The 26,450-nt window shown below is 46.0% G+C and overlaps 1 protein-coding gene across 20 annotated transcripts in view; it reads left to right on the top strand.

Annotated features, from left to right (window-relative positions):
• Positions 1–26,450, top strand: part of MACF1 (microtubule actin crosslinking factor 1) — a 1,825,008-nt gene that overhangs the window by 1,554,486 nt on the left and 244,072 nt on the right. For all 20 annotated transcript variants that reach the window (XM_069622429.1, XM_069622430.1, XM_069622431.1 and 17 more), the window contains 2 exons: positions 20,406–20,534; positions 20,983–21,156. In XM_069622429.1, the coding sequence (XP_069478530.1) occupies positions 20,406–20,534; positions 20,983–21,156 (303 nt within the window). The remainder of the gene's footprint in view (positions 1–20,405; positions 20,535–20,982; positions 21,157–26,450) is intronic.

Raw genomic sequence — 26,450 nt, 5'->3', positions numbered from 1 at the left:
GGGGAGGGGAGGAGAGAAAGCCGAAGCAAAGAGGAAGGTTTTGAGGTGTTTCCGGAACCGGAGATGGTTCTCTTCGAGTTTCAGGGAGGCAGGAAGGCTGTTCCAGAGAGACGCCCCTGCCGAAGAGAGTGATCAGCCACCAACTCGTTGCTTGGAGAAGCGACTGACCCTGAGGGAGTTGGAGGCAGAGGAGTGAAGAGCTCGAGAAGGAAGATATTTAGGAAGAGAGAGTTGAAGGTATTGCAGCCCCAGACCCCAGAAGATCTTGTGTACAATGCAGCAGGTTTTGAATTTAATCCTCATAGCCACTGGGAGCCAGTGCAGAGATTTCAGTCCTGCAGAGATACGATCCCTGGGCTTGAGGCCAAGGACACGTCTCGCAGTCCTGTTCTGGATAAGTTGCAGAGGGCGGAGAGTAGAGGCAGGAAGATTTAGATAGAGGCTGTTACAGTAGTCCAGCTTGGAGAGGACCAGGGCTCTGGAAACAGTGAGCTTCCGGGGGAAGGAGAGGAAAGAAAGAATACCTCTAAGGAGGTGCAGCTGGTAGTGTGACTTCTTAGAGACGTCAGAGATGTGAGGGGAGAAGGAGAGTGCAAAGTCGAAGATGACCCCAAGGTTTTTAGCCTTGCAGGTGGGAGTGGGAGGAGAGCCAAGAGAGGCCAGCCAGAGAGCTGCAGGGAAGGAGGGAGTGCAGGAATATCAGTCCCACAGGGTGCACCCAACGCATGTGCAATGGTTTTCTTCTGCAAGTAATCTTGCATCGTGGCCAGCGAAGCTTCTTGTTTGAAGCCTTTGATGTCGGGAAGAGCGACCTCCCTGTAGTCTGTGGCTGAGCATACTGGCCAACTATATGTAGAGTCCAGAGCAAGGTCATGCAGTCAGGGTTTATTCTTAGGGTGAAATGCATGTCCCGCAACTGTGGCATACGTGCACCTGGCTGGGCCAGCCCGGGAGTTTGAGGTGCAGAAGCCAGGACCAGATAAGGCCAGTTTGGAAGGATTTCTCCATTGAATTGTCTACAGAGTTTGCACAGTTTCTATGTATTTAGTGTTTGAATAAATGCACCCCACCCCGCAGCAGGACCTTAGGACTCTTACACTATCCCCAATTTGCCACAGAAGTAGAGTATCTGCTAATATTAACTGGTAGAAGAACAAAGATTCTAAGTTGCCGCAGACCTGAAGACTGCGCCCTGCGGTCCTCGTGCTGTACAAACTGAACCATTATGAAGGTTGATGGAAGCAAAATGCATCTGGAAGTTGGTAGACTGATGTGTGGAACGCTGCTGCAGTTTTGCGTTAATAGTTTGAGTAGCAGATGTTAGGAAAGATTTCTCTTTGGTAACTTTCCCTCCATATTCTATGGAACCCTGGCTTTTTGCTCATTGTTATGGGGAAACTGATCAGTCCTTCAGACTATAAGTACTCTCTCTCTATAAGATCTCTCTCTCAGGTGGCAGGGCAACGCCATCGCCTTTGGCTCTAGACCCTGAGGGTGGACCACTGGGATGGATCACATGGGTGTGGGGTCTTCGGGGAGTTGGGGGTGAGGCAGCCGATGGTGAGACACGGTATTCCCCCCTATTTTGTTTATCCAACCCATCCTATGTTTTAGGATGCACCGAGGTCCCAACTGCCCCACCCCTTTTTTCACACAAACACTGGGCAGAGGAAGAGGGTGACTGAGAGTAACAAAAATTAACGTTCACACATCGTACTGGACATGTCCTGCTAATCAAGTCATGCAAAGTCAGGCACTTCATTCTAAGTGCATACACCTGATACTAATTAGCTCTCCTCACACAAATAAAAGGCGGACCCCAAAGACACACTTTGAGCAAGGCGAAACACGAGTACGAGCAGGGCTTCCGGGACGTAGGAAAACATAATGGAGCAGAGCGACGGACCAAGGGACTAGAGCAGCGGGTTGTAAACCCCAGGAGTTCCGTATTCGAGATTGTTGCCTCCGACGGGCCACGGAAGACGCATGGAGAAGGCCAGATCCCACAGGTGAACATTTCATTGTGTTTCAAGGATGCCAGCGACCCTCCCGGGTGGACGGCAGAGTTGGGGAGGCGAGTCTAAGCCTGTGGTACTAACCTTGACTCGTGAATTGGGAATCGCAAAACCAAGAAGAGACGCAAACAGCCGGTGAGTTGGCAAGCAACCTGAAAGACCATTGCGTGTTAAACTTTGAAGTAGGAACATTGTATCGCAAGCGAAGGCTGTATGCGTGTAAATGAAACGCGAGGAAAAGCAGACCCATGAATGAACGTTAAAGTGTTCGGAAGAAAGTACTGTTGTGCTGTGGGATTTTGCTCTTGGAGGATCCTGCTGCCACATCTAGTTTTGCTAGTTTTGTGGATTGCTGCGGCCACTGATTATCTGCGAGCTTTGAGCCCCCTGCGCAAGAGGAAGGACACTTGCAGCGCAACACGGGACTTTAGAATCCAGAGTAAATATTAAATTTATTCATCAGTGTTTATGTTTGGGTTTTAACAGGCCTGCGCCTTGTGAACTGAGACTTTGGGCTCTGGGCTTTGGACTTTGGACTGGAGCTTTGGTGCTTTGGTGGGAGAGGGTTCTCACTACGCCGACGAAATTACTTACGTTTTTATTTTGTTCTCCCTTCTCTAGATTCACTTGTGAGCGTACTCCAGGACTCCGCCCCCGGTGTTCCACCCGCCCTCCTCCCAGCCTACTTAGCACTCAGGTGTGTGCGTACCCGCGCGCGCACCCCAGAAGTACTCGAAAGTACTGTTGTGCTGTTAGGCTGGCCGGGTGGGGGTTGTGCTGATAGGCTGCTTTGTATTGCATCTGGGGTACCTCGGATGGCCATTCCTAGGGGCTGAGGAACGGAGGTTGTAATTTGAAGACACAGTCTAAGGCAGTATTGTTTGACATCTGGTGAGTCTTGTTGGCCCCTATAGGCACCTCGCCCCTCGTATCCTGTGAGTAAGAGGGAGTGTGAGGTTGGAGAATCCTATACATTGCATTGACCCATTTGAAAGCTAATACAGGGGTGCGTGTTTTGTTAATGTTGTGTTCTACTGTCATCAGGGGCAGTGTGAGTTGTAGCTATTACTGAGCAACGATGCATAATTGAACTGGGCTTGTGTTTTGTTACCTTACTGCTATTTGGGTCCGGAAGTGTACTTATCCATTCCAAATCTACCTCTCCTGCCCAATTACTTCAGAAAGGCATCCTATAGTCTTGCCTTTAGTTAAGTCTGTAATTGTTGGCCAACGTTTTGACCCCGAGAGTTTATTGGCAAAATGGTGAACGGCCTCCGCAGTAGCCGGAAAATCCACAAGTCCCCAAAGAAGTGTGATGGAGAACTATCCCTGCTTTACTCCAATGCCTCTGGCTGTGTTTCGTTATGTTCACACTCTCAGGTGGCACCCATTAGAGAGGGGTCTCCTATGTGTGAGGATGGGCCCTATTTGATATGTATGGAGACTCTGCGTCTCTTTGAAGCCTCTGTAAATGTGTCCTTGGCTAGCTCTCTGAAAGGGCAACACATGGAAGGGTCGATAGCAGAGCCTGCAGCTATCAAAACCTATAAGTGTCAACAAGACAGGAATTTGTCTCCCAACAGCAATAGAAGTACCCGCTGAGTCAGGGAGACTATTAAGCCATATGGGAATTGAGCCTATGAGACCGAAATTTACTGATGTATCCATGATTGCACCAGTGATAGAGGCTGAGCAGGGGAAACGGATGAGGTTTTCTCTGGGCCCATCTACCCCGGTGACTCAAAGTAGATATGGAATGGAGAATGTCCATATGTTTAGCAAAATGGAAGAGGAAAATGCAAGACAGCAGAGGAGTGGTGCAACTGGAAATCACAAGGGTGATTATTCCACCAATGATTTTGGCAATATAAAATCCAGCTCACCATCTAATGTGATCGCCAACCCCATTCAAATGGGAGCTTTATCTCTGTCCGATCATGAATTAGCTATGTTTGCATCCTCCCAAAATCCTGAGGTACGGCCCTTCGAATTGGGTAAGCCGATTGAACTTCAGATTTCGGATCTAGGAGCCCTGGACAAAGAGTTCCGGTGATGACCAGACTCCTGAATCTGCTGGACAGGGGACATGAGCAGACCCATTGCGAACTTGCCGTGCAGAAGGGCGCACTTGTTGAGGTCCTAACTAAAATAAGTAAGATTGAAGGATTTCTATTCGCATGTGATGCCGTGGCTGCATTGACAGTGGCTAAAAATACTCAAATAGCTCTCAAAGCTGATCTGTCAACCCAAACATTGGCTGACCCAAGGATGGCAGGTGAGGATATGAGGTCTTTTGCTGCTCTCGCCCCAGTGAACCACTCAAGGGGAGAGAGCAAGAGCGAAAGAGTGCCCTCTGAACTTCTGCATGCGGTGAAAGCCAACGCTGCGGCCGCAGCTAATAAAAGAACTTAGACCTGTGCCAGTCCAGGCTAATGAATTGCCTGCAGTACAGGGTACCAGTTTGTACTTGGGCCAGGAGGGCCTTCACCCGTACAATGATCACATCGATAGCCCATCTGATCTTACCAATTTAATAGATCTGGATGAAGACCTACTAGTCCACAAAGGGCCTCCGGTTGCAGAGATGCCTATTATTGAAACTGACTCATGCCCCATGTTGTTCTTAGCAGAAAACAAAGAAAACTAGCCACAAGGGCTCAAAAAAGGAAGTATCATCAGGCTAAGAACCTCAGTGCAGCTACAAAAAAGGGGGTGAACGATTTTCTAAAACACAAGGATAAATTGACACTCTCAGCTAAAACTCCTGTATTCTCGGTAATAGAGGAAGAGGCTATTGATCTTCAACAACTAGATCCAGATTCTAAGGAATTACTGAATTTAGTAGGATCGCCTAAGGCACCTATAGCTGATTCCAAGGGGAAAGCAAAAAATAAAACTAATAAGAATGGTCATCAAGCTTCAGGTAGTTGTGACACTGCTGCCGGGGGGCCTGTAAAGAATGTATCCTCTGGTTTAGGCATTCACAGACAATTGGATCTTTTGAACTTCTACCCTACCTTGCACATAAAAAAAACCCATAACACAATTAAAGGAGGGGACGGTTCCAACTCTGCCAACCCGTCAACGAAGGGTAAAGTGCAGCTGGTTCCTTTGCACAGTGCAGTCAAGGTAGAAGCTTGCACTATTCCCCTGGGAGCCCCGGGTGCAGAAAGTGTAGCTGTTCCTTCCACGCTTCCCCCAAAGGTTTTGGTGACTATGCCGAATGTCACCCGGGGTGCTGGAAGTGCCGAAGGTTCTGAAACCCTGTGTGCAGAAAGTCTAGCTGTTCCTCCCATGTTCCCCCCAAAGGTTTTGGTGAATATGGCGATCGGCAATGGCTGCAGGGATGGGTCAGAGCTTCACAGTACGATTAGCACCACGGAAAAAGGTCCTATCCTGACCTTAGATATACCATCGATCATGGGTTGGGAATGCAAGTCTCCCTCTAATGGTAAAACTAGCCCAAATAGATCAGTGATATTAAAGGCCTTTCAGGACATACCATCTCTAAGAGCCATCAGTTCCGATGACATCGATTGGGTCCGCCTTCCTTCCAATAATCATACCCGGATGATTTGTGGGTATTCCCCCCCATATCATTATGAAATTGATTTGGGCCCAAAGATGGGATTTGGAATTGCTTGTGCTTGGACTAACTACTTGTATATTTTGCACAGAGGCTCAGGCAAACACCTTTGAGGAGCAACCGCCACCGAGGCCGGTGATACCTATAGGGCGCGAACTGGGTAATGATTCTGCTTCACTTAGCGACAAGCTCTTCAGGCAATTTATGTCCTTTGCCGCAGCGTTTGCTGGTCCCAGTGGTCCTCAGACTCATGTTCCCAATCCTGTTGTAGAATATTAGAATGAGGGACCGGGGGAGACACTTATGTCATGGAACTTATGTGGTCTTAATAATTTTATGGGCCACACACCTTGACGAGGAACTTTGCATCTGGGCCAGTTTGAGGTGGATGGCTACTACACACACAATCAACCTGCAGTTTGTATAAGTTTCCTTGGCATTGCCTCCAGGGAGATCCTGGTCATCTGCATCTATTGGAACAAAGTGGTCGCATCATTTCTAGAAGTGTCTAACCAACTACACAAAATTCTTGAGGATGCCTTCTGTAACGACCCCTTGTCACTCTAGACATATGTGCACTGTACACGAGTATCCCTCAGGAGGCAGTTCAATGCATTCGCGAAATCCTTACCATCGAAAGATCACCTCGTAACACCTCTGGTGAATTCATTTTGGAGCTGCTCACGATGGCACTGGAAAAGAACTATTTTCAGTATAAAGACCAGTTCTTCCAGCAAACGCATGGGACGGCTATGGGTGCGGCCTTTGCCCCCAGTTTAGCCATACTATATATGGCCATGTGGGAACACCATTTTGTCCTCTCAGCAACTAATCCATTTGTGGGCCATATCAAGCTATGGCGACGTTATATCGATGACATTCTTCTAATTTGGCAAGGTTCGGCCACGGCCCTCCAGGAATTCTTTCTGTGGTTTAATAGGCAACATACAGAGATTAAATTTACTATCAGTTCTAGTACTAAAGAGATCCAGTTTTTGGATCTCAGAATATATGCAAGGAATGGCAATCTAGAATGCTCACTATTCAGAAAACCCACAGATAGAAACACTTTACTTCACTTCTCGAGTTTCCATCCGAGGGGAGTAAAGGAGAACCTTCCATACGGCCATTTTCTAAGATTGCGCAGAAATTGCACGTCGACCACTGAATATACCACCCATGCTGACAACCTTAAAACACGTTTGGTGGCACGGAGTTACCCCAGTAAATTGGTCACCAAGGCGGCTAAAAGAGCGAGATTCACCCCCAGGGAATGTCTTCTCACTCCCAAAGCACCAGCTACGGAAGAAAAACTGGTCTGTGTGTTGCCTTACACTACGCACACTTATGCAGTTAAGAAGCTGATCAAGAAATTTTGGCCTTTGGTTAAATTGGAATTAAGCGATGAACCAATGCCACTATTTGCGATGACCAGACAGAAAAATCTGAGGGATCTGTTTGTACACTCGAAACCTCGGATTCTGAGAAACAGAACTACTGGTTGGGACCTCCGTCCGTTGTTAGGACATTTTCCATGTGGAGGCTGCTCAGTTTGTAAATACACCAAGAGAATCAAAGAATTCCAGGCGAGAGGCAGGAAATGGGACATCCGTGCCATGACCAACTGCAAAACTCCTAATGCGATATACTGTATTCAGTGCCCATGTGGCCTCAAATATGTCGGTCAGACCTCGAGACCTACCCACATACGGATCGTAGAACATAGATCCCGCATTAGATGTAAGAATATTAACGCGCCACTTGTGTCTCACTATATGGAATATAGCCATTCCCCCGAGGATCTACACTGGTGGATCCTGGAAGCATTTCCCAGACAAAATATTTCAGCATACAGACTTAACCTGGCCGAGGCCAGATGGATACACCGACTTGACACCATTGAACAGGGCCTAAATTAAAGTAATCCCCTAAGGTGGTGACACTCGCTTATTCTCCAACTTCAGACAGGTGTTCTATTTATGTTTCCATGACTAATGTGTGCCCTTGCCTCTCAACACAATCTGAGGGTCTTGGGTTTTGCCTTCCTTGGAGTGTCATCTAGTTTTGGGCCCCCGCCGGTTATTGTTTTGCTTTGGTCCCCTCGTTCCAATTTTATATCTATATATTTTTACAAAAATTTAGCTACTCGTGGGTTCCGCACAAGCAGACTAGTATCTAGTTTATTTTAGTGTCTCCTGCCAGTTATATCATCTGGCATTGTACCACAACACTAGCATATTTAGTATGATACTACTAGCATATACATCCATCATCCGAGCGAAGGTGAGGCCCGTTTAGGGGCTCATTTATACCTCCGTGAGAGAGCACGCATTGGCGTATACATGACTCCCACATCCATGTGCCATCAGCTGCCTCATGGCGGCTGTTTCTATTTTTCAGTCCCATTTCTTTATCCTTACATGGATAGCCTACGTTTTCAATGGGCTTCAGGAAACCGTGAGTCCGTTTTCTATGTTTACTATCCCCATTCCGAGGGACATCCCCTTCGCCTCGCCAGCTTCAGACTATGCGGTTTTAGAAAGGGCTACGGCGCGCTTCGCAGGCCGTATAGCCGTGCTACATCGGCGCCAGAAATGTAGCGCCTATGAGACACCGATAGGTAGGATTTCTTCCTCCATCTATTTTGCGATATCGGTCCGAGCACATCTACGGTATATGAGGCGGGCTAACGTGCATCACCTCGCATCCCATGCAGGACTCTGTTTATGCATTTCCCTTTCGAGGAGGCTCATTCATTGCCAGTTTTTTCTAGGCTGTGGACTCTATACCTTTGAACGTACGGCAGGTCCGCTTTGTTTCTCTCTCTTTTTTCCCCCTCTTGTTGTTCTGTCTGTAGCTTCGGAACGGAATTGCGAGGACGTCCCCCTCTTTTTCTATCCGCCCCGCTTCTCCGCACTCGAACACTTTGGTCGTGTTCACCATTTTCACCGCCGGTGGAGGGACAGTGTCTTAGGATTTGTCCCAGCCCGCGGACCAAGGTAAGCAACCGTGTCCTTTTCCGGTAATACAGCGGGTGATAGGCCGAGTCCCCCATGTGTCTATCCCCTCTAAGTAGTAGGCCCCAATGGGGAGAGGAGGTCACTACATCTTCACATTCTTTCATTTGTATATTTACCCTCACTCTTAAATCTTTTTCGCTTTTAGACTTGGAGGCCCTCCCTTGTTTTACCTTCCCCTTGTTGTCCTTGGGGCAGCGGAACACTGCTTGGAGGTACCACTACATCTCTTGCAGTAAGTGTTGGGCCTATATAGCCCCTTTTTGTACCCCGCTGTTGGTGCTTAAGGATTGTTGGGCTCTGGGGCCTGGTATGTTGGGCCACTCAGCATGTTGGTATTTGGACACGGCACCACCCTACGCACCCATCCCTTTTTTAAAAAAAATTTTTTGGGGGGGGTTTCATACTATTGATTCCCATTTTTCTCTCTTCACTTTCTTTGGTGAGCGTGCATGTTTTCGTTGTCCCCTTTGGGCCCGGTGCCAGGGAAGGGTTCAACGAAAGTTTAAATTCATATGGGGGCTCTTTTTACACTGACGCAACCACCTTGGTTAGGCATTGGCTCCCACTTATACACAGTAGTTTGGTGTCCTGTTGGTGGAGGATTTCGTTTCTTTCCCACACGGTTTAGTATAATTTTTTTCTTAGTAGTTGCATGGTTTGGGCTACTAATATACCTTTATGTGTTAGTAATATAATCATTTATCACATCCACAGAACTCCATTTTTCCCTGGGGTCCTGATGAAGGCAGCACAATTGATGTTCGGCCGAAACGTCCTTTGCTTCTCTCCACGTCATCGAGCTATGCTACATGATTTAATAATGCAATTGAGGACGTAGACCTGGGATGTGTGTTTTTTGGTCAGGTGCAAATCACTTCGCCATGTTGAAGTAATTTTAGAATTTGTATAAGGTGACACTGCTTTATGTATTATCTCTGTGACTTGTTAGCCAGATAGGGTCAGGAAGACAGCATGTGTGCCCGGTCTCCCCCATCTTAGAGAATTGTGGCTGTGGCACCTTGAACTTTTATGAATTAATCATAATAATGTTATTAGATGCATATTTAAATTCTCCTCATCAATATATGTTTGTATGTGGTTTGTTTTACTCTGTGAAACGTAGGACTCATGCCTGAGCAATAAAATTTAAAAAAACTTTTTTATATTAAATGAAAACTCTAGTGCACTGTGTATTACATTCTGTGTGGTGATGTGAATAACCTACGGAGTGGGACCCAGTACGAGTTAAGACTGGGTCACTAAATTTGTATTTGCTTTTGAATGGTCCATCCGGGGGACTCCCCTTAGTGTGTTGATTCTGTAACGACCCCAGCATTAAGGTCATTGTGGGGGAAGGGGGGGATTTTAATTCAACTTGCACAGGGATGGGTGATGCATGTAATCCTCCTTATTACCATGTAGGTGTAACCTCTAGATACAATGAGAAGAGATGGGTGGACTAGTTCCTTACATGGGACATCCAACTAGTGCCCTCGAACTCGGGGTTGTTTGCTCATACCTGGTCACGAGGGCCTTACTTTTCTCAGATTGATTATTTTTTTTGTCTCCACTACACTCCTAGCTAATAGTGATAGGATGCTTATATGTGATCTTGCTCGAAGTGATCACTTCGCTCTGAATCTTACCCTGAATGAATGCATAAGGCGCTTTTCTTCTAATTCTCCATTAAGTTTAGTATTAGCTGACTGCACCGCCATCTCCGTGAGGTGGGATCATAAAACATCTGTCAAAATCTTTACCCATTTGCTACTTTAGACATTACACTTGGAGCGCGCGCTCCGAGAAGTGGCTCGGAAGTGGCTGTTGTGCTGGAGATTACATAGCTCTACTTGATGTATTTCCACAATTCCAAATAGTTTTTCGTAAATATATGGGATGTCCACTAAACGCTACCATTGTGCCCATGTATATGCTCAAACCAAAACCTCACGTACCGGGCCAACCTATATCGCGGCACTAGATCTTACTTCCGCGTTTGATGCGGTCATACTCTCGGTCCTTTGGGAGAAGATGATTGCCCTGGGTATTCCGAGTTACTTAGTAGTTGGTTATGTGCATACCAGCGCGCGCTCCGAGAAGTGGCTCGGAAGTGGCTGTTGTGCTGGGTATTACGTCAGTGCATCTATTAACTGCTGCTGTTAACCTGAGGAGCCCGTGCGGACATTTGGCCACGCCCCCTTCTACACGAGTCATCAAAACCAGCCACCCGCACGCTCCTGCGCGCGCGCGTCGAGAAGTGGCTCAGAAGTGGCTGTTATGCTGGGGATTACGTCCGTGCATCCATTGCATCCACTGACTGCTGCTGTTAACCTGAGGAGCCTGTGCTGGTAGGCACATAACCAACTATCAAGCACCTTATATGGACTAATGTGGACATTCTAATATTATTGTCATAGTCCACCGTGATTTAAAGTATCTAAATTTCACGCCCCCTTCTACACGAGTCATCAAAACCATCCACCCGTGCGCTCCTGCGTGCACGCTCCGAGAAGTGGCTCGGAAGTGGCTGTTGTGCTGTTTGGCTGCTTTGCAAGCGAGCAAGCGTGCCACTATTTTGGTTTTTAGGCTCTTTTCTCTCTTTCTTACTCCCTTTGTCTTCACCGCCATGAACGATAACGCTACCACTGTTATTAGTGTTGCGCGCATGTCCAGACTGTAGCGATTCAAGGGTGAGTGTACAGTGTACAAAACCAAATATTACTGCACCGTAGATCACAGGAGTATTTGTAGACTATGTGAATGTAAATGTTAATATATGAAACTTGCATCCACTATCTGTGTTGCACTTGCCCGTTTTTACCTGTTGATGCAAGCATGAAGGCTTGATATTTTAGAGTTTTAAAAAAGTGTTTTGATCCATTAGAGTTTTAGAAAGTGTTTCTTTTTAGTGAATCTTGCTTAGTGTTCAGTGCTAAGTGTGGTGCTTGACGACACTATAGGGAAGTTAACAGACCATCTAAGCTAATTGTTGTAGTTGTTGTTGTGCTCTTACGCACACTAATTCTGGCTGTTTGTCGAGTGTCTTCACTGGTCTCTGCTTATTTCAAGACCATCAAGTTTCCAGGTGTAAGGTGTGGACAATACACGGAAGGTCGCTCTAAGATCACGACGACCCACCAACCCTATAATCTCAGTATAATAGCAGTATTTTAGTGCAATAGTCCATTCCATATCTGGTCTTACATTGGTCCTCTAATTGGTTGCTTGTTCTTTACATATACATTGATCGTATATAACTAATAGACCTATATAGGGCCCATAGCTACTAACTGATTCTTTAACTTGTGAGCTGGTATGGACAAATACGATAAAGAAATTGCAATGAACAGAAATCTGCGCGAGAGGCGAGTTTGTGTTCTGAAGATCATTACACGTCCCAAAAAGGGGGTTGTACAGGGAAACCCAATTACTGATTACTTTGGGAAAACTCCTACTGCAATTGTTCAAACTGAGGTCATAGACAAGGATCTTCGCAATATGGCATTTGCTGATCTAGTATCAGAATTGACAAGTGACCTAGGATGTGTAAGTACTAAACTTTTATGTGATGTTTTTTGCGCCCAACCTAATACTAATTGTGAGGATTTGACTGATGTGATTATTTGCAATAATGCCACTTCAAGTGTTTTTCCTAGTCACCTAATGCTGGCGACTTTGTGCCCGGTATAGCTAAAACGTCTATACCAAATACTGAAACGTCCAGCGCAACAAGTAAAAGTGGCCTACTGGCTAATGGCTGCACTGACGCTGTAGTCCATAGGGAGTATGACAGTAATGCTAAGAGTACCATTGATATATCCATCTCTGAGCTTGAAGAACTCAACATTGAGTACATGGGTTTTGACCCCGAAATATCTCTGGTTGAGGCTGTCGCTACCCCATTGTATTTTACTCCTCCCACTAAGACGGAACTGATATCAGTACCAGATATTTCACATGCCCTCAATGCCAAGCCTGTATTGAAGAATGAGACAGGGTTTGATGTTGGTATCCCATCTGTGTTCAGCTTTAATACAAACACCATACCCAAGATGACTTTATGGTCTTCCCGTAATGCTATTACTGATCATGGAGAAGGATCATGTGTAAATGACGAGATGGACACTAGTATGAACTCAGACGAATTGTTCAACGCTTTAGAAAATTTGCTCTCGATGTTGCTTGAGAAATGCGCTCACCTGGAAACCAAAATTGATGTCCAAATTTCTTCTAATCCACTCCACACTGAAAGAGCAACGATGCGAAGTGTGCACAAGTACGCAAAGTATGACACCCTCCAAAATCCTGGCTGATGCTAAGGATAAGAGGAATTGAAAGGGTCATGGAGGGATTGTAGGGAAGAAGTCAATTTTGGTCAAAAAGAAATCCAAATGTGTAAACCAGGTATTCATGTATAGTAAGAGAATTGTCAAAAAGCAAAAGCAATTGGCTGTAGGAACAAATGAAGTGCCACTGAATGCCACCCATGCCATCGGGGTTGAAGCACCCATAGCAATCGAAGCTAAGAATACTCATGGCAAAGTGATCGATACTTCTCTAGCTAAGGCGCTGCCCTTAAGTAAAACTCAGACTGCATTTAAATCAAATTGTGTGTTGGCAGAATCTCTGCAGTCTTCTGTAAATGCTATTGGGCCAGCAACAATGCAGCCAAAGGCTGGAGGATTAACTGGTGTGCCAGTTATATCAACCCAAGATACACTACCTGAAGCTTGTGTATTAAAGAACACTGTTAATGTAACTAATGCAAGTTCTGGTAGTGGCGAGAATAGTACAGGCATGCTGCCTGCCCTCCAAATTACGCTAGTCCACATGGATAAGTGTCCATCTCCTTTGAATCGTGCAGCAGTTTTGAGCTTATCTAAAACCATGGTTCCACTAAGGGTTATCACCTCCATTCACATTCATTTGGTTGACCAGCTTGAGCTTCCCAACGAATACATTACCAATGTATGTTTTGAAGCTGAACGCACGTTGAACTACATCATGGGATATGAATTGATTTATTACGCTTGGGCTATGCTGTACATAAAGTTACGATACCAGTTGTAAAATCCTGTAAAAGTCCCGAACCGCAGAGGCCCATTATTACCAATTCACACGTCCCTACATCAAATACTCAGGCAAGCCAGGACTACGTGAAAAGTCCTTCAACACGAGGAATAAATATTGCGAAAGATAGCACTAATGACATCCCTGAAGGCTATTGGCAATGGTTGCCTTTGAGCTTTAAGCCACACTTTGCTGAATCTCACCAATGACCATATTCCCTACAGCTGCTTTACTCCTGGAACACTAGAGGGCACATGCATCTGTTCCAGGATGAGGGTCTAATCGAACATATGGCACAATTTAAAATCATTGCACTCCAAGAAACCTGGTTAACTGTTGAAATACCGTTAGATGATAGAAGCACTGTTCCTCAAATAGCCTCAAAGGGCCCCCTTGGTCGTCCGAAAGGCTGACTGTTGTTATCTGTTCAATCACCATGGAAGATGAAATTACCACACTCTACTGAGCATGTATTAGTAACAAAATTAACATGGCTTTTGGAAGTAATAATTGTTAATAGCATATATGATCCCCCCAATATGGCTAATACGGTTAAGAATGTAAAGACAGTTGATACTGTGTTAAAACTGTACAACCATCGTTACCCAATATGGCTCTTGGCCGATCTTAACGCAAAAATTGGAGATGATAGCCAAGTTGAAGAATCGATGGGTGCCCAGTCAAAATCAGGAATCAACCCAGCGACTAATAGACGAGGCAAAAAATGGGTTAATGTCATGAATACCCATAACCTCATGACACTTAACGGTTTGACTCCAAGTGATGTTCCTATGAAATACACTAGGATTGAGGGTAGATCAGCAGCCACCCTTGATTACATTTTTACTAATCATATCGGATTTCATTCTCTTATTGATATGTGTGTTGTGGAGAGGGACAAAAGCGATCACCTTCCTCTCTGCCTATTGTTTGCTATCCCGGGTAAATGTGTCGAAAGCCACGATTACAATGAAAACAGGATCAATGAAGGCAAAAACAGAATAGTTTGGCCCAACCGTAATATTGAGAGTGTAACCCAAGTGGTATCTTTTTTATAACCAGAGTTTATTAAGGAGGGGGTGCTAGGAAAGAATACTGAAAACCAAATATTGACAAACTTCACACTGCTTATGCAAAATGGTCAGAAACAAGTGGGTGAACGCAGACATTATAAATCTGTTGGAGAACGGTCCAATATGGTAATACCACGTAGGCCTGGGAATGATAAGATTATTAATGAAGCAAAAAGGAATCTTTGCAATAAATTCGTATTGTACTAAGGAAAAATGACTTATTGTTGTCAGAGCAAGCAGTCCATGCCATATTAAAAAACTTAAAAGAATTATAAACAGTGGATTAAATGCATAAACAGGAATGTGAGACTAAACTGTGGGAAAAAATTGCATTGATGGCACTGTCAAATAACAACCAGGGCATTTGGCATCTGCTTAGTAAACACAAAAAAAACGTGATTTGACAATAAACTGTATTACTGAAGATACATGGGCCCAATATATTAAAGGCACATTGGGTAAGGTCGAACCATCTGAAAATACTATTCCAATTCCGGAGGTCGTATGGGACTGTAATGCATCGGAGCTTGACATCATTAGGATAATTGAAAATCTTAAGAACTCCCCGTGCAGCAGGACCGGACTGTCTCTGTAATTTAGTACTAAAAAAACATCCGGAACTGTGGGGGGGCCGCACTTATGCTGTTATTTAAACAAATTGGGAGGCTGGGTGCAATTCCTCCCTCATGGCAAACCAGCCATATATTAATGGTACATAAGAAAGGGACACGGGACAACCCGGCAAATTCTAGAATGCTGGCAATGCTCGATGCATCATCTAAGATTTTTACCAAGGTATTGCTCCAGGAACTCAGTGTATGGAAAAGTGGATCTTACATACTACCCTCGAATCAAATAGGATTCTGTGATAAATCTAGCATGCCTGGGGCAAACGTAACCTTGACTTATATTGTGCATATATAGACTTCTCTGCGGCATTTGATACCGTTCTCAGAAACAGATTATGGCAAAAATTGAATTCATGGGGGATCCCACAAGGTCTCTTAAAGATGTTGATGCTATTACACTCGGAAACTTCTGTTCGAATAAGACTTAATGCGGCTGGCAAGCTCTCCAGATTTATGGCTACAAGTTGTGGAGTGAAGCAAGGGTGCACGATTGCCGCTATCATATTCAACTTATATCTGTCAGATATGATGAAAGCATTTATTTTACCGGAGGCAAACCCTGTGAGGGTTATTGGTGTGACTATTGGTTGGCTCGCTTATGCTGATGACCTGATGCTATTGGATTATACTCCAGCAGGTCTTCAGCATATGCTTGACTCCCTGGTCACCTATTCCACCGACAATGGCTTGACCATCAATATAGATAACAGTAAAATAATGGTCTTTTCAAAGAAACGTAGACCGAAGAAATAAAAAGTGAACAGGTGAAATCATACAAATATTTAGGAATTATTGTGGATGAAAGGTTGAATTGGGACAAACAATGGTCTGCAATCAAAAGCCATTTTTTTGTCATTGCAAATACTCTGAGTGATTTTATAGGCAGAAATTGTTGTTTCTCGGCTACTGCAGTACTTAATATCTATTTGGTAAAAATCAGGTCAATGTTACTATATGCTGTCGAGATATGGGGTCATAAGTTTGTCAAACGCATTGTGGTTTTGGAATCCAAACTTTTGAGAAAACTACTGAGCTTGCCACCAAACGTTAGTGTTGAATACCTGTACCTGGAGTTTAACATCAAAGGTTTCTGGTATGCATATGTCTGTCAATGCGTCCTGTTTTATGAAAAAGCGGTCACATTATCCACTGATGCAATTATTGTGCTATATGTGAAAGCGTATCTCAGTCTTGAAGGCAATGTGCTGATCGGTACAATTGGCACCTTACAAAAACTACATCGCACATGGTCATTTGGGTGTGTCCCAGGAACCCTGTCAATATTAGTCTTCAAAAAGAGACTTAAGAAAAAAGTGCATGAATTTTGGCATAAACAGAATACGGTAAATTTGGCATCGAAAGCCTTTAGTGGATGGTATCTAGATGAGTATCTGACTAGAACCATGCCTCCCAAATATATTGAAGCCTATCCAAGCACTGGCACTTTTCAATCTTATTTAATGATGAAATGGAACATCACAGAAGCTTGGGAGACAAAAGGTGATAGAATGGGAGTTCCATGTACTTCTAGGAACTGTTGCCTATGTGGTGTAAATGTTGTTGAGTCACTTTATCATCTTATATGTGTTGTGAAAGCTTAAATGATTTGAGAACCATTTGTTTTAAATATGTTAATAATGGAATGTAATGACAGCGATATCTGATCAGTGGATGATTTTTATGAGCGGAAATTATATTAATCTTATATATTATATTGTAGTATTTTACTTGAAGATTGTGGCGATTTTAAAATGTATTGAATGATGTATATTGGAAATGCAAATGTTTTTAGATTTTTGTATTAATGTTGTATGTCTGTGTTATACAAAGCCTTTGGCTAGATGTATATCTAACAATAAATAAATAAATGAGTAGCTATGATTGCTCTTCTCCACCAAAACACAAACTACAGGATTAGGTTGACAAAGCAGGGGGCTATGACCGAATTGATACCAACTGCCATAGGCCTCAAGCAGGGATGCAACCTGGCCGCTATCCTTTTCAATCTATATTAAGCGGTCCTGGAATCAGCCTGGGGCGATGCAGTCATATTTCCGGTTAAGATGGGTCGGTTCACAACTAATTGGTTGGGCTTCGCAGATGATCTGTTAGTTATGGATCGCACACCCTTTGGCCTACAGGCGAAACTATCATCGTTCCAGCGCTATGCCCTCAAGAATAATCTTCAGGTCAATCCAGTGAAATCCTTTATTATCGTATTTGCAGATGGTAAGACATCTACAGCTAAATTCACATGGACACTAAATGAGGTTGTTATACCCAAGGTTCAATCAATAAGATTCTTGGGATACCAGCTTGCATCCAATTATTCGATAACCATGTGGAAAGAGGTTATTAACACAAAAGTAAAGCAATTGACCTCACACATGACGATAATCTACCACTGTTACAGCAAATTCTCTTTGTTGCCTTGCATTCAGTTCTACCAATCATCTTGTATGCCTTAGATATCTGCACATGTGACATGGAGGAATTTCTGCATTGTGTACAGGGCATACTGTGGAAGAAGGTCCTGGGGTTAGCAATGTCCATTCCCAATACTCTGATCTGTCATGAACTGGGTCTTGCCATTGTCGGTAAATGGCACTGGCGTTTGATGAACAGCTACAGTAAAATGCTGCTGCTACCTAAGCAATCCCTATATGTAGATTTGGCCGGGCTATTAAACGAGGGACGATTGCCCTCAATCACGAGATTTAAACACAAAATGGAAAAGATCTTGGAGGAGGCCATGATTGATAAGGACAAACTAGTGATTGGTACTCCAGCTTGTAAAAGAAAATATCAAACCTTTTACTTGTGTCTCTTGTTGGACAGAATCGGTGAGAGTAAGGTTTTCTATGAATACGCCAAGTTCACTCAAAAATTTGGTGAGCGGGCTCGTTACTTAGAGATCTTCCCGTGCAGTATTGCCAGAAAGGTCTATCTACGTTTCAAACTGAACCAATTAAAGACCAATGAAAGACTCTTACAGTGGGGAGACAAGGAAGCCGTCTCTATATCTGGCAGGTGCCATTTTTGTATCCAACTTGGTGAATTGGAAACTCTTAAACATCTGACTATGACCTGCATGTTTTTTGCCTCCCACTGGGTGGTGATATTTAGCTCCTTTTTATATTCTGATTCTATCACATGGAAGCAGTCTTTGTGGGAGCGATGCATGTGGGGTACCAGCCAACAGCTTTTGCTAAGGTTAACTCAACTTCTGGTAATTATTGATGAAGCCTTGCTCACCAAAATAAATGGAGACATTGATATGTTTCAATCTTCTTAATGCTGAGGAGGAGTTTTGTTACTTTTGGGCCCGACTATCAGGAACGATGGTGCTTATAGGCAGAAAAGTGACGACCTTGATTTTTCACCTATTTATTTTAGGACATCTCTATTTTAATCCTCTAAATAAACTTGAAGCTTTAGTCGGATAATTTTTTATCTGATCTGCATACACAAGCCTAAATCTTAAAGTTACAACATCTCGATGACTGTAACCTGCCCATGTTATGGGTATTGGCAACTTTCCTAGTGTAATAATTCTAGCATGGGCTGAGCTGGTTGTAGAGTGGTTTTGTTTTTTTTCTCCTTGTTGGAAAGGAAAGTTAATTTTATTTTAATTTCGTCTGTATTGCCGAACTGTTTTTATTTTGTGAGGTACAACGATGAATTGAAACAGAATGTATTAAGTTATACATTTTCATACTTTGTTTATCATGTAAAAATACGTTTTTGTAAAGGTTTTTGTTAAACCTTAAACAATAAAAAAAAATAATAATAAAGTGTTGGGAAGGAGCCAGTGATTTCCTTCATTCCCAAACTTCCCAAGCGCTGTAGAATTAGGCAAGACTTCTGTTTACCATAGAGAGGCTCACCTTGAGGACACAGTAGCAATGCCAGGTATACCTTACAAATATAATTGGCCTAGATGCCAGATATGGCTGACTGCGATGTGGCTTTCTTGGATCTAGTAAGACAAAGATTTGGGACACCTGCATAGAAAGGGGAGGTTCTAGAATGGGTCTTGCAATGGCAAAGCAGTAACCCTCAGATCTGGGATTCCTGGACCTAAAATGCGGCAGAGCAGCATATGTAGTAGCACCTATATTTGGGATGCCTGTATAGAGGGAGAAGGGCCAAAATGGGGTCCAGTAGAAACTGCAGTAACAACTAGGCTTGGGACACCTGAATAGGGAGGATAGCCTAAAATGAGGGCACAACAGTAAATGTACAACAGTAAATAGTGACACCTACCTTTGGGACACCTGGATAGAGGGAGAATGGCCTAAAAATGGCGGCGCAAGCTGTGAGTGTACAACGGTAAATGCAGTGACACCTGGATGTGGGATACCTGGATAGAGGGAGAATGGCCTAAAATGGGGGCACAACAGTGCTTGTACAACGGTAAATGCACTTACTTTTGTACTTACCTGTCTAAATTGAATTATTGTGTGCTTCACAGTATGGACTCGTTGGGGCCTCCTGAGAACAGTTACAACCACTCACTCCGCTTACCTTGATTGCGTTTGGCTAACCTCTCAGAGTTACACTTTTCACTATAACTAGAGTGGCCTCCTAAAATATGCCACCCAGCCAGATTCCAGAAAAACATCTCAAAAGCAGAGCAGTTTACGTTTTCTGTGGAGTAAAGTAAAAATCAGTTTAACTAGTTCCCATAACTTATTTTGATAAAATTAAACAATAAGTCAAATATGGTGTAATTCAATGAATGAAGCCCAATTTCAAGGGTTGATAAAAAATACTTTCTTTAAAGTACAGCTATTATTTGCTTGCGCAGTCATGACCCGTGATGATGCCAGGATACTCTCCGCAACATGACATGTAACCGCATGGCCACAGTGTCCTTCAGTGTCGTAGCCATGCATGTATAGATGCACAGTCATACGCTTTCATAGATGCTGGCACAAAGACATATTTCTGCATTCTCACAGTGCAGTATGACATCACCTCCAACTAACCACCTCTTCTCGTACGTACAGGCCCAGGGCTTCTACGGGGAGATTGAAGAAATCTTACAGTGGCTGATCAGGACGGAGAGTGCACTATCTGCATCGAAAGCCACCGGAGGGCTTCCGGAAACAGCAAGAGAGCAGCTCGCTGCTCACATGGTATGGTCTTAGTGTATTGCTATATGCCACCTTGTATGAGTGGGGGCTAGACTGTTAGTTTGGGTTTTGCATTATGAGCCTCTATGCTGTTAGGCGGTCACAGCGCTCTCGCCAAATAAAAAAATAAAATCGAATTAAATGAAATGCCTAATTAATGGAAGCAAAATCGATCAGAACATTTGGGCATGCAGGTGATTCCAAAAGCGCCATCATGCACAGTGGTCTGGGGGTTGAGATGGGGTCTCCCAGTCTTAACTTTGTGCTGCAGAGGGGTGGAGCAGTCTTTTAATGTATGAAATGGATGTATAAACTGAGCTTGATGATGCATTGAGCCAAGACAGCACGAAAGGGATGGCATGAAGTCTAGTCTTAATATGACGGAGGTCTGTGTGTTGGAAGGCTTGTCTCAGGGATTTCATGTTCTCTAATTCCCTTCTGTGCGCTGCAGGAGCTGTATGCAGAGTTTAAAGAAAACGAAGAGATGTACAGACAGCTTCTGGATAAAGGACGACTAATGCTACCAAGCCGTGAAGACCCCACTTCAGAATCTAGCTCTGAACAGAACGTGGCCATTCTAGAGCGCAAATGGCAAACCGTCAGCACGAAGATGGAGGAGAGGAAGGTAAGTGCCAGTCTGATTGGCATACTACTAGACGTCCAGTTTAGTGGATTCTAGAAATCCATCTTACCAGCTATCACTCGGGAAGACCTGATGTGTCTAATTAGTTGAGTTCACTTTTGGTGACTTCAGGGATACCATTGATCGACACAGAGGTGCCTTTATAGTCTACCGCCAGGGTGGTATTCAAGGTTCTTCATGCCTTTATTCACCTGCGAGTGAGAAGTGCCTTTGTGGCCTAACAGCGGGATCAACCCAGAAGAGCCTTGTGGACTGATCAGAGGTTTTTTAAGAGCCACTCTTCTGATAAATCTATGGGAAGCCAACTTTATAAGACCAGATGGATACAAACACAAAGACTTCCCAAACTGTCATTTGGTAGCATGACAGAGCAGAAAGGCTTAGACTCGGGGAGCAGGGGACTGGTGTAAAGTACAATTGACAAATACAGTCACTGTTAACCATTAGACTGTCCACACAGGCAAACATGAAAAAATATGATTTAACACACAGTTGCATTAAGGGATGTAAACTGCGCAGATAAGTAAATGCAACATACGTGCACATGCACAATCACAGTTCCTATTCCAGTGGGACACCGCCACACTTTCCATTTCACATCTAAAGTGGGGAACATATGTTACTGTGGGGATGCGCATCGGCACCCGCAGGGGGTGATGTGTGCACCTGGGATTGGGGACACCAAGAGCCGAGGCAGCGGACCGGCCGCTCCTCTCGTGGCGGTCGCCTGCGCCGGCAGCAGGGAAGCCCGAGCCGATGCTCAGCGACGCGGCGTGTCACCGCTGCACTTACCTGCCGGAGGGCGGGCCGTTGCTTGGGGATGCGTCGCTGCCGCATTCGCCCGTTGGAGATCCCAGACCCAGGGACGGGAGGGGAGCGGAGACCCTCCCTGACAAGGAGGGGGGGCGACCAGCCCTTCAGCGTGCCGCGGATCGCGGCTGGAAGACGCCTGGAGCCAGGGCCCACCCATACCCAACGCGACCATGTTTTGGGTCACGTGATTGCCTCAGCAGTTCCCCGCGGAATGGATGGGATCATGCAGGCACGGCAGCCTTTATGGGAGGCGGGTCAACACGGCAGGAGCCAATAGGATGTCGGCTGATCAGGGCTGATGGCGATTGGTGGGGGCTTGATGCTAAGGTAGCCCATAAAAGCCCGCCAAAAGAAACTGACGAGGTTATCTCATTTTTCAGGGAAGGGACGAAGAGGAGGAACGAAGACCAGAGTGGTGGGCTTATCCAGACACCACGATATAGAATAAGCTTGAGGACTGCCTCACCATATTCTGAAGGGATCAAACACTGGTGAAGTGAACCAGAGGACATTATGTTTTGATTTGTTAAGGACCCTTTATCCAGTTGGAATAAATATAATTTTCAGCACCAGCCTCTCTCCTGAAGGTTATTTCCCACACTGGTGACGAAGGTTGGATCGACAACGACATGGAGGCACTGATCAAGACCCTATCGGAGGGGCAGCAGCAACTGCAGCAGTTAGTACAACTGCAAACCCAACAAGCGGCCGCGGATAGGCAAGCTTTTCAGCAAGCCATCCAGTTACAGGGCTCCCTACAAACCACAGCCCAGGACAAACAACACGAGACCATCACCCGCCTCACGGATGTGGTGGCCAATGCCAGAAACCAACCACTGGTGCCATCTGCTCTGCTCCAGAAATACAATGAGGGGGAAGACCCTGCCTTCTTTTTCACCAGTTTCGAGAGGATCGCCAGAAATGCCCAATGGCCGCCTGACCGTTGGGGACAGTACGTCGCCACCCTTCTTTCTGGGGTGATGTAGGGTGCCTACCAGGCGGTGAACCCCAACGGCAGTACACCTTACGGGGAAATTAAGGCTGCGGTCCTGGATCGTCTAGGCTTGGACGAAGAAGCCTACCGGATACAGCTGAGAGAGACCAGACTCAGGGTGGGGGAAAGCCCCGCGCCAGTTATACTACCGGATAAAGGACTTGTTCGAGAAATGGCTACTTCCTCCGACCGCAGCTAATCAACCCATTCTTGACAAAATAATTCTGGAGCAGTTCATCGAAGCCCTGCCCGGACAGATGCAGAGGTGGGTCAGGCAGCACCACCGACCCACCTTGACTGAGGCGGTGGATATTGCCTCGGCATACCAGAAGGCGGGCCACCAGAAGCTACAGCCAACTGCGGTGACAGCCCGGATAGCGATCCCGATGTCCGATCCCCTTGCGTTTAGGGGCGGCAGAACCCTGACCACGAGATGGAGACATGCTGACGACATCCCCAGAAGGCCTGAAGACAAGAAGACAGGAGTCGAGGAAAAACATCAATTAGCAGCGCCGGGTTACAAGCAACCACAATGCTACGAGTGTAACGACTGAGGGCATATTGCCAGGTTTTGCCCCAGAATGAGAACAGCCGAACCGATGGACATCGGGTACCTGAATCCTGGATTGGAGGAGAGCATCCCGGGACCCTACATGGTGGACATTAGGGTGGATGGCAGACCATCGCGTGGTCTACTCGACAGCGGCAGCCGACAGACCGCCATTGCACCAACCGTGAGTAGCACACCATACTTGTCTAACATAACAGTGCCTATCAGGTGTATTCACAGGGATGTAAAATGTTACCCAATGAAGAAGGTGGTGGTAGAACTAAACGACACAACCACTCCCTTGAGGGCTGCCATCCTGCCATGTCTACCTGCCCCGGTGGTGATAGGAACTGACCTCCCCGGGTTTGAACAGGCCTTGAAGGCTCTGGAGGATAGGAAGGGCCCTCCGCCCAAGCCCAATACCCCAGGGACGGAATCCGCTTCCCGGGGCCCCTTGCAGGGACGGAAAAGGCGGACCTGGATGGAATGGTGTCAGGCTAGCTACATGACCAGACCCATCAACTGGAGTTTGGAGGAGAATGAAGACACCATTAGGGGGGAAACCCTAACCGACCCGACTCTACGGGTGGCACGAGAAAGGGCAATGCAAGAAGGGGAACCAGATCTAGCCAGGGGACCGGGGTTCCTACTACGCCGGGGTCTGCTGTATCGCAGATATAAGGGCGAAGACAGGGTCGCCAAGGAGCAGTTGGTGCTGCCGCAAAAACATTGTGCCATAGTGGTACAACTGGCTCACAACCATCCTTGCGGCGGGCATATGGCTTCCCTCAAGACCCAGCAAAACCTGTTGAAACGTTTCTACTGGCCGGGCATTTATGGGGAAGTGGCCCAATTCTGTAAAACCTGCCATACATGTCAGTTGACCAGCGGTGTCCTACCAGCGAAGGCGCCGCTGCAGAAAATGCCACTCATAGCGGTTCCTTTCCAGAGGATCGGCATGGACATCGTCGGTCCTTTGGAACCCGCTAGCAGGGGGTACAAATATCTGTTAGTCATCGTCGACTACGCCACCCGATACCCGGAAGCATTTCCATTAAAAGGGACATCGGCCAGGGTTCTGTGCGACCAACTTATCCCGTTTTTTGCTCGGGTGGGGCTGCCTTCGGAAGTAATCACGGACCAAGGCACGAATTTCATGTCTGTCCTCTTAAGACAGGTATGCGAACGACTCCAGATCAAACAACTAAGGACCTCGGTATACCATCCCCAGACAGATGGGCTGGTCGAACGGTATAACCAGACCATCAAGAAAATGCTGAGGAGAGTGACGGGACCAGACGCCAAGAATTGGGATCGGGTGTTGCCTCTGGTATTGATGGTGTTAAGGGACACACCCCAATCGTCCACTGGTTTCTCCCCTTTCGAACTTCTATTCGGAAGGCAACCCAGGACAATACTGGATCTGGTGAAGGAGGAATGGGAAGCCAGCGAGGAGATGTCACTCACGGAATACACAGAGGAGCTAAAAACCCATCTAACGGCTCTACGCGCCTTGGCCGAAGCCAACCTCGACCAGGCTCAATCGTCCCAAGAAAAGAACTACAATAAGGGAAGTCGGATGAGAACTTTCAAACCTGGGGACAGAGTACTGGTACTCTTACCTACCTCTGCCCACAAGTTATTGGCCAGATGGCGAGGTCCATACAAGATCACCGACGTACTCAGCCCAGTCACATATCGGGTGCATCAACCCGATAGGACCACCACCGACAAGGTATACCATGTCAACTTGTTAAAAGAGTGGAACGAACCAAGTATGAGTGCGTTCGCAGAACCCGAGGAATCAGGTTCAGAGGAAACCGTGAACACCGTTCCCGATACCCTCGGAGCCATCAATTGGGGCGACATCGTTTCTCCGGACATGAAAGCAGACGTTATGGACAAATTATCTCCCTACGCCGATGCCTTTTCTACGCTGCCCGGTCGCACCAGTCTGTTAGAACACGGGATCAACACAGAGCCCGGACGGACTATAAGGCTTAGGCCCTATCTGATCCCCGAAGCCAGACGACGGATCATCACTGCCGAAGTAGACGAAATGCTGCGGATGGACATCATAGAGCCATCCAACAGCGTATGGTCCTCCCCCATAGTGCTGGTTCCCAAGCCGGACGGATCCACACGCTTCTGTATGGACTACAGACAACTCAACTCTATTTCTCAGTACGAAGCGTATCCGATGCCACGCATGGACGAGCTCTTGGAAGGCCTCGGAGCGGCCCTCTTTCTAAGCACTTTAGATCTAACCAAGGGATATTGGCAAATTCCCTTGCGCTCCCAGGACAAGGAGAAAACTGCCTTTTCCACGCCGAAGGGACTGTATCATTACAAGGTCCTACCCTTTGGACTACATGGCGCCCCCGCCACGTTCCAAAGGCTAATGGATATCGTCCTACGACCACATGACGGATATGCGGCCGCTTATTTGGACGACATTGTGGTTTACAGCGAATCCTGGGAAGCTCATCTGAGTCATCTGAAAGCGGTGGTGACCGATCTGCACAAGGCGGGTTTACATATAAACCCAAAGAAAAGCACGATCGGAACTCGCGAAACCAAGTATCTGGGACATATAGTAGGTGAGGGTGTCCTGAAACCGCAAATATCCAAGACTCAGGCGATACTTGACATTCCGACTCCCACCAATAGGAAGCAGATCCAGGCTTTCTTGGGGCTCATTGGGTATTACAGAAGGTTCATACCTGACTTTTCTTCTGTGGCTGCCCCCTTGACCGATGCTTTGAGGCTCAAGGGTGCTCCAAACCTGACAAACAACAAGGACGCCTTGGCCGCCATCGAACACCTGAAACTTAGGATTTCTTCAAACCCTGTTCTTTGTCGTCCAGACTTCCAACAACACTTCTATCTACAGACGGACGCCTCAAACCAGGGTTTGGG

Source organism: Ambystoma mexicanum, chromosome 11 (genome assembly GCF_040938575.1).
Source record: "Ambystoma mexicanum isolate Mex_15411 chromosome 11, UKY_AmexF1_1, whole genome shotgun sequence".
Taxonomy (NCBI): Eukaryota; Metazoa; Chordata; class Amphibia; order Caudata; family Ambystomatidae; genus Ambystoma; species Ambystoma mexicanum.
The sequence above is the reverse complement of the archived record's forward strand: the minus strand, read 5'-3'. Positions and strand labels throughout refer to the sequence as shown.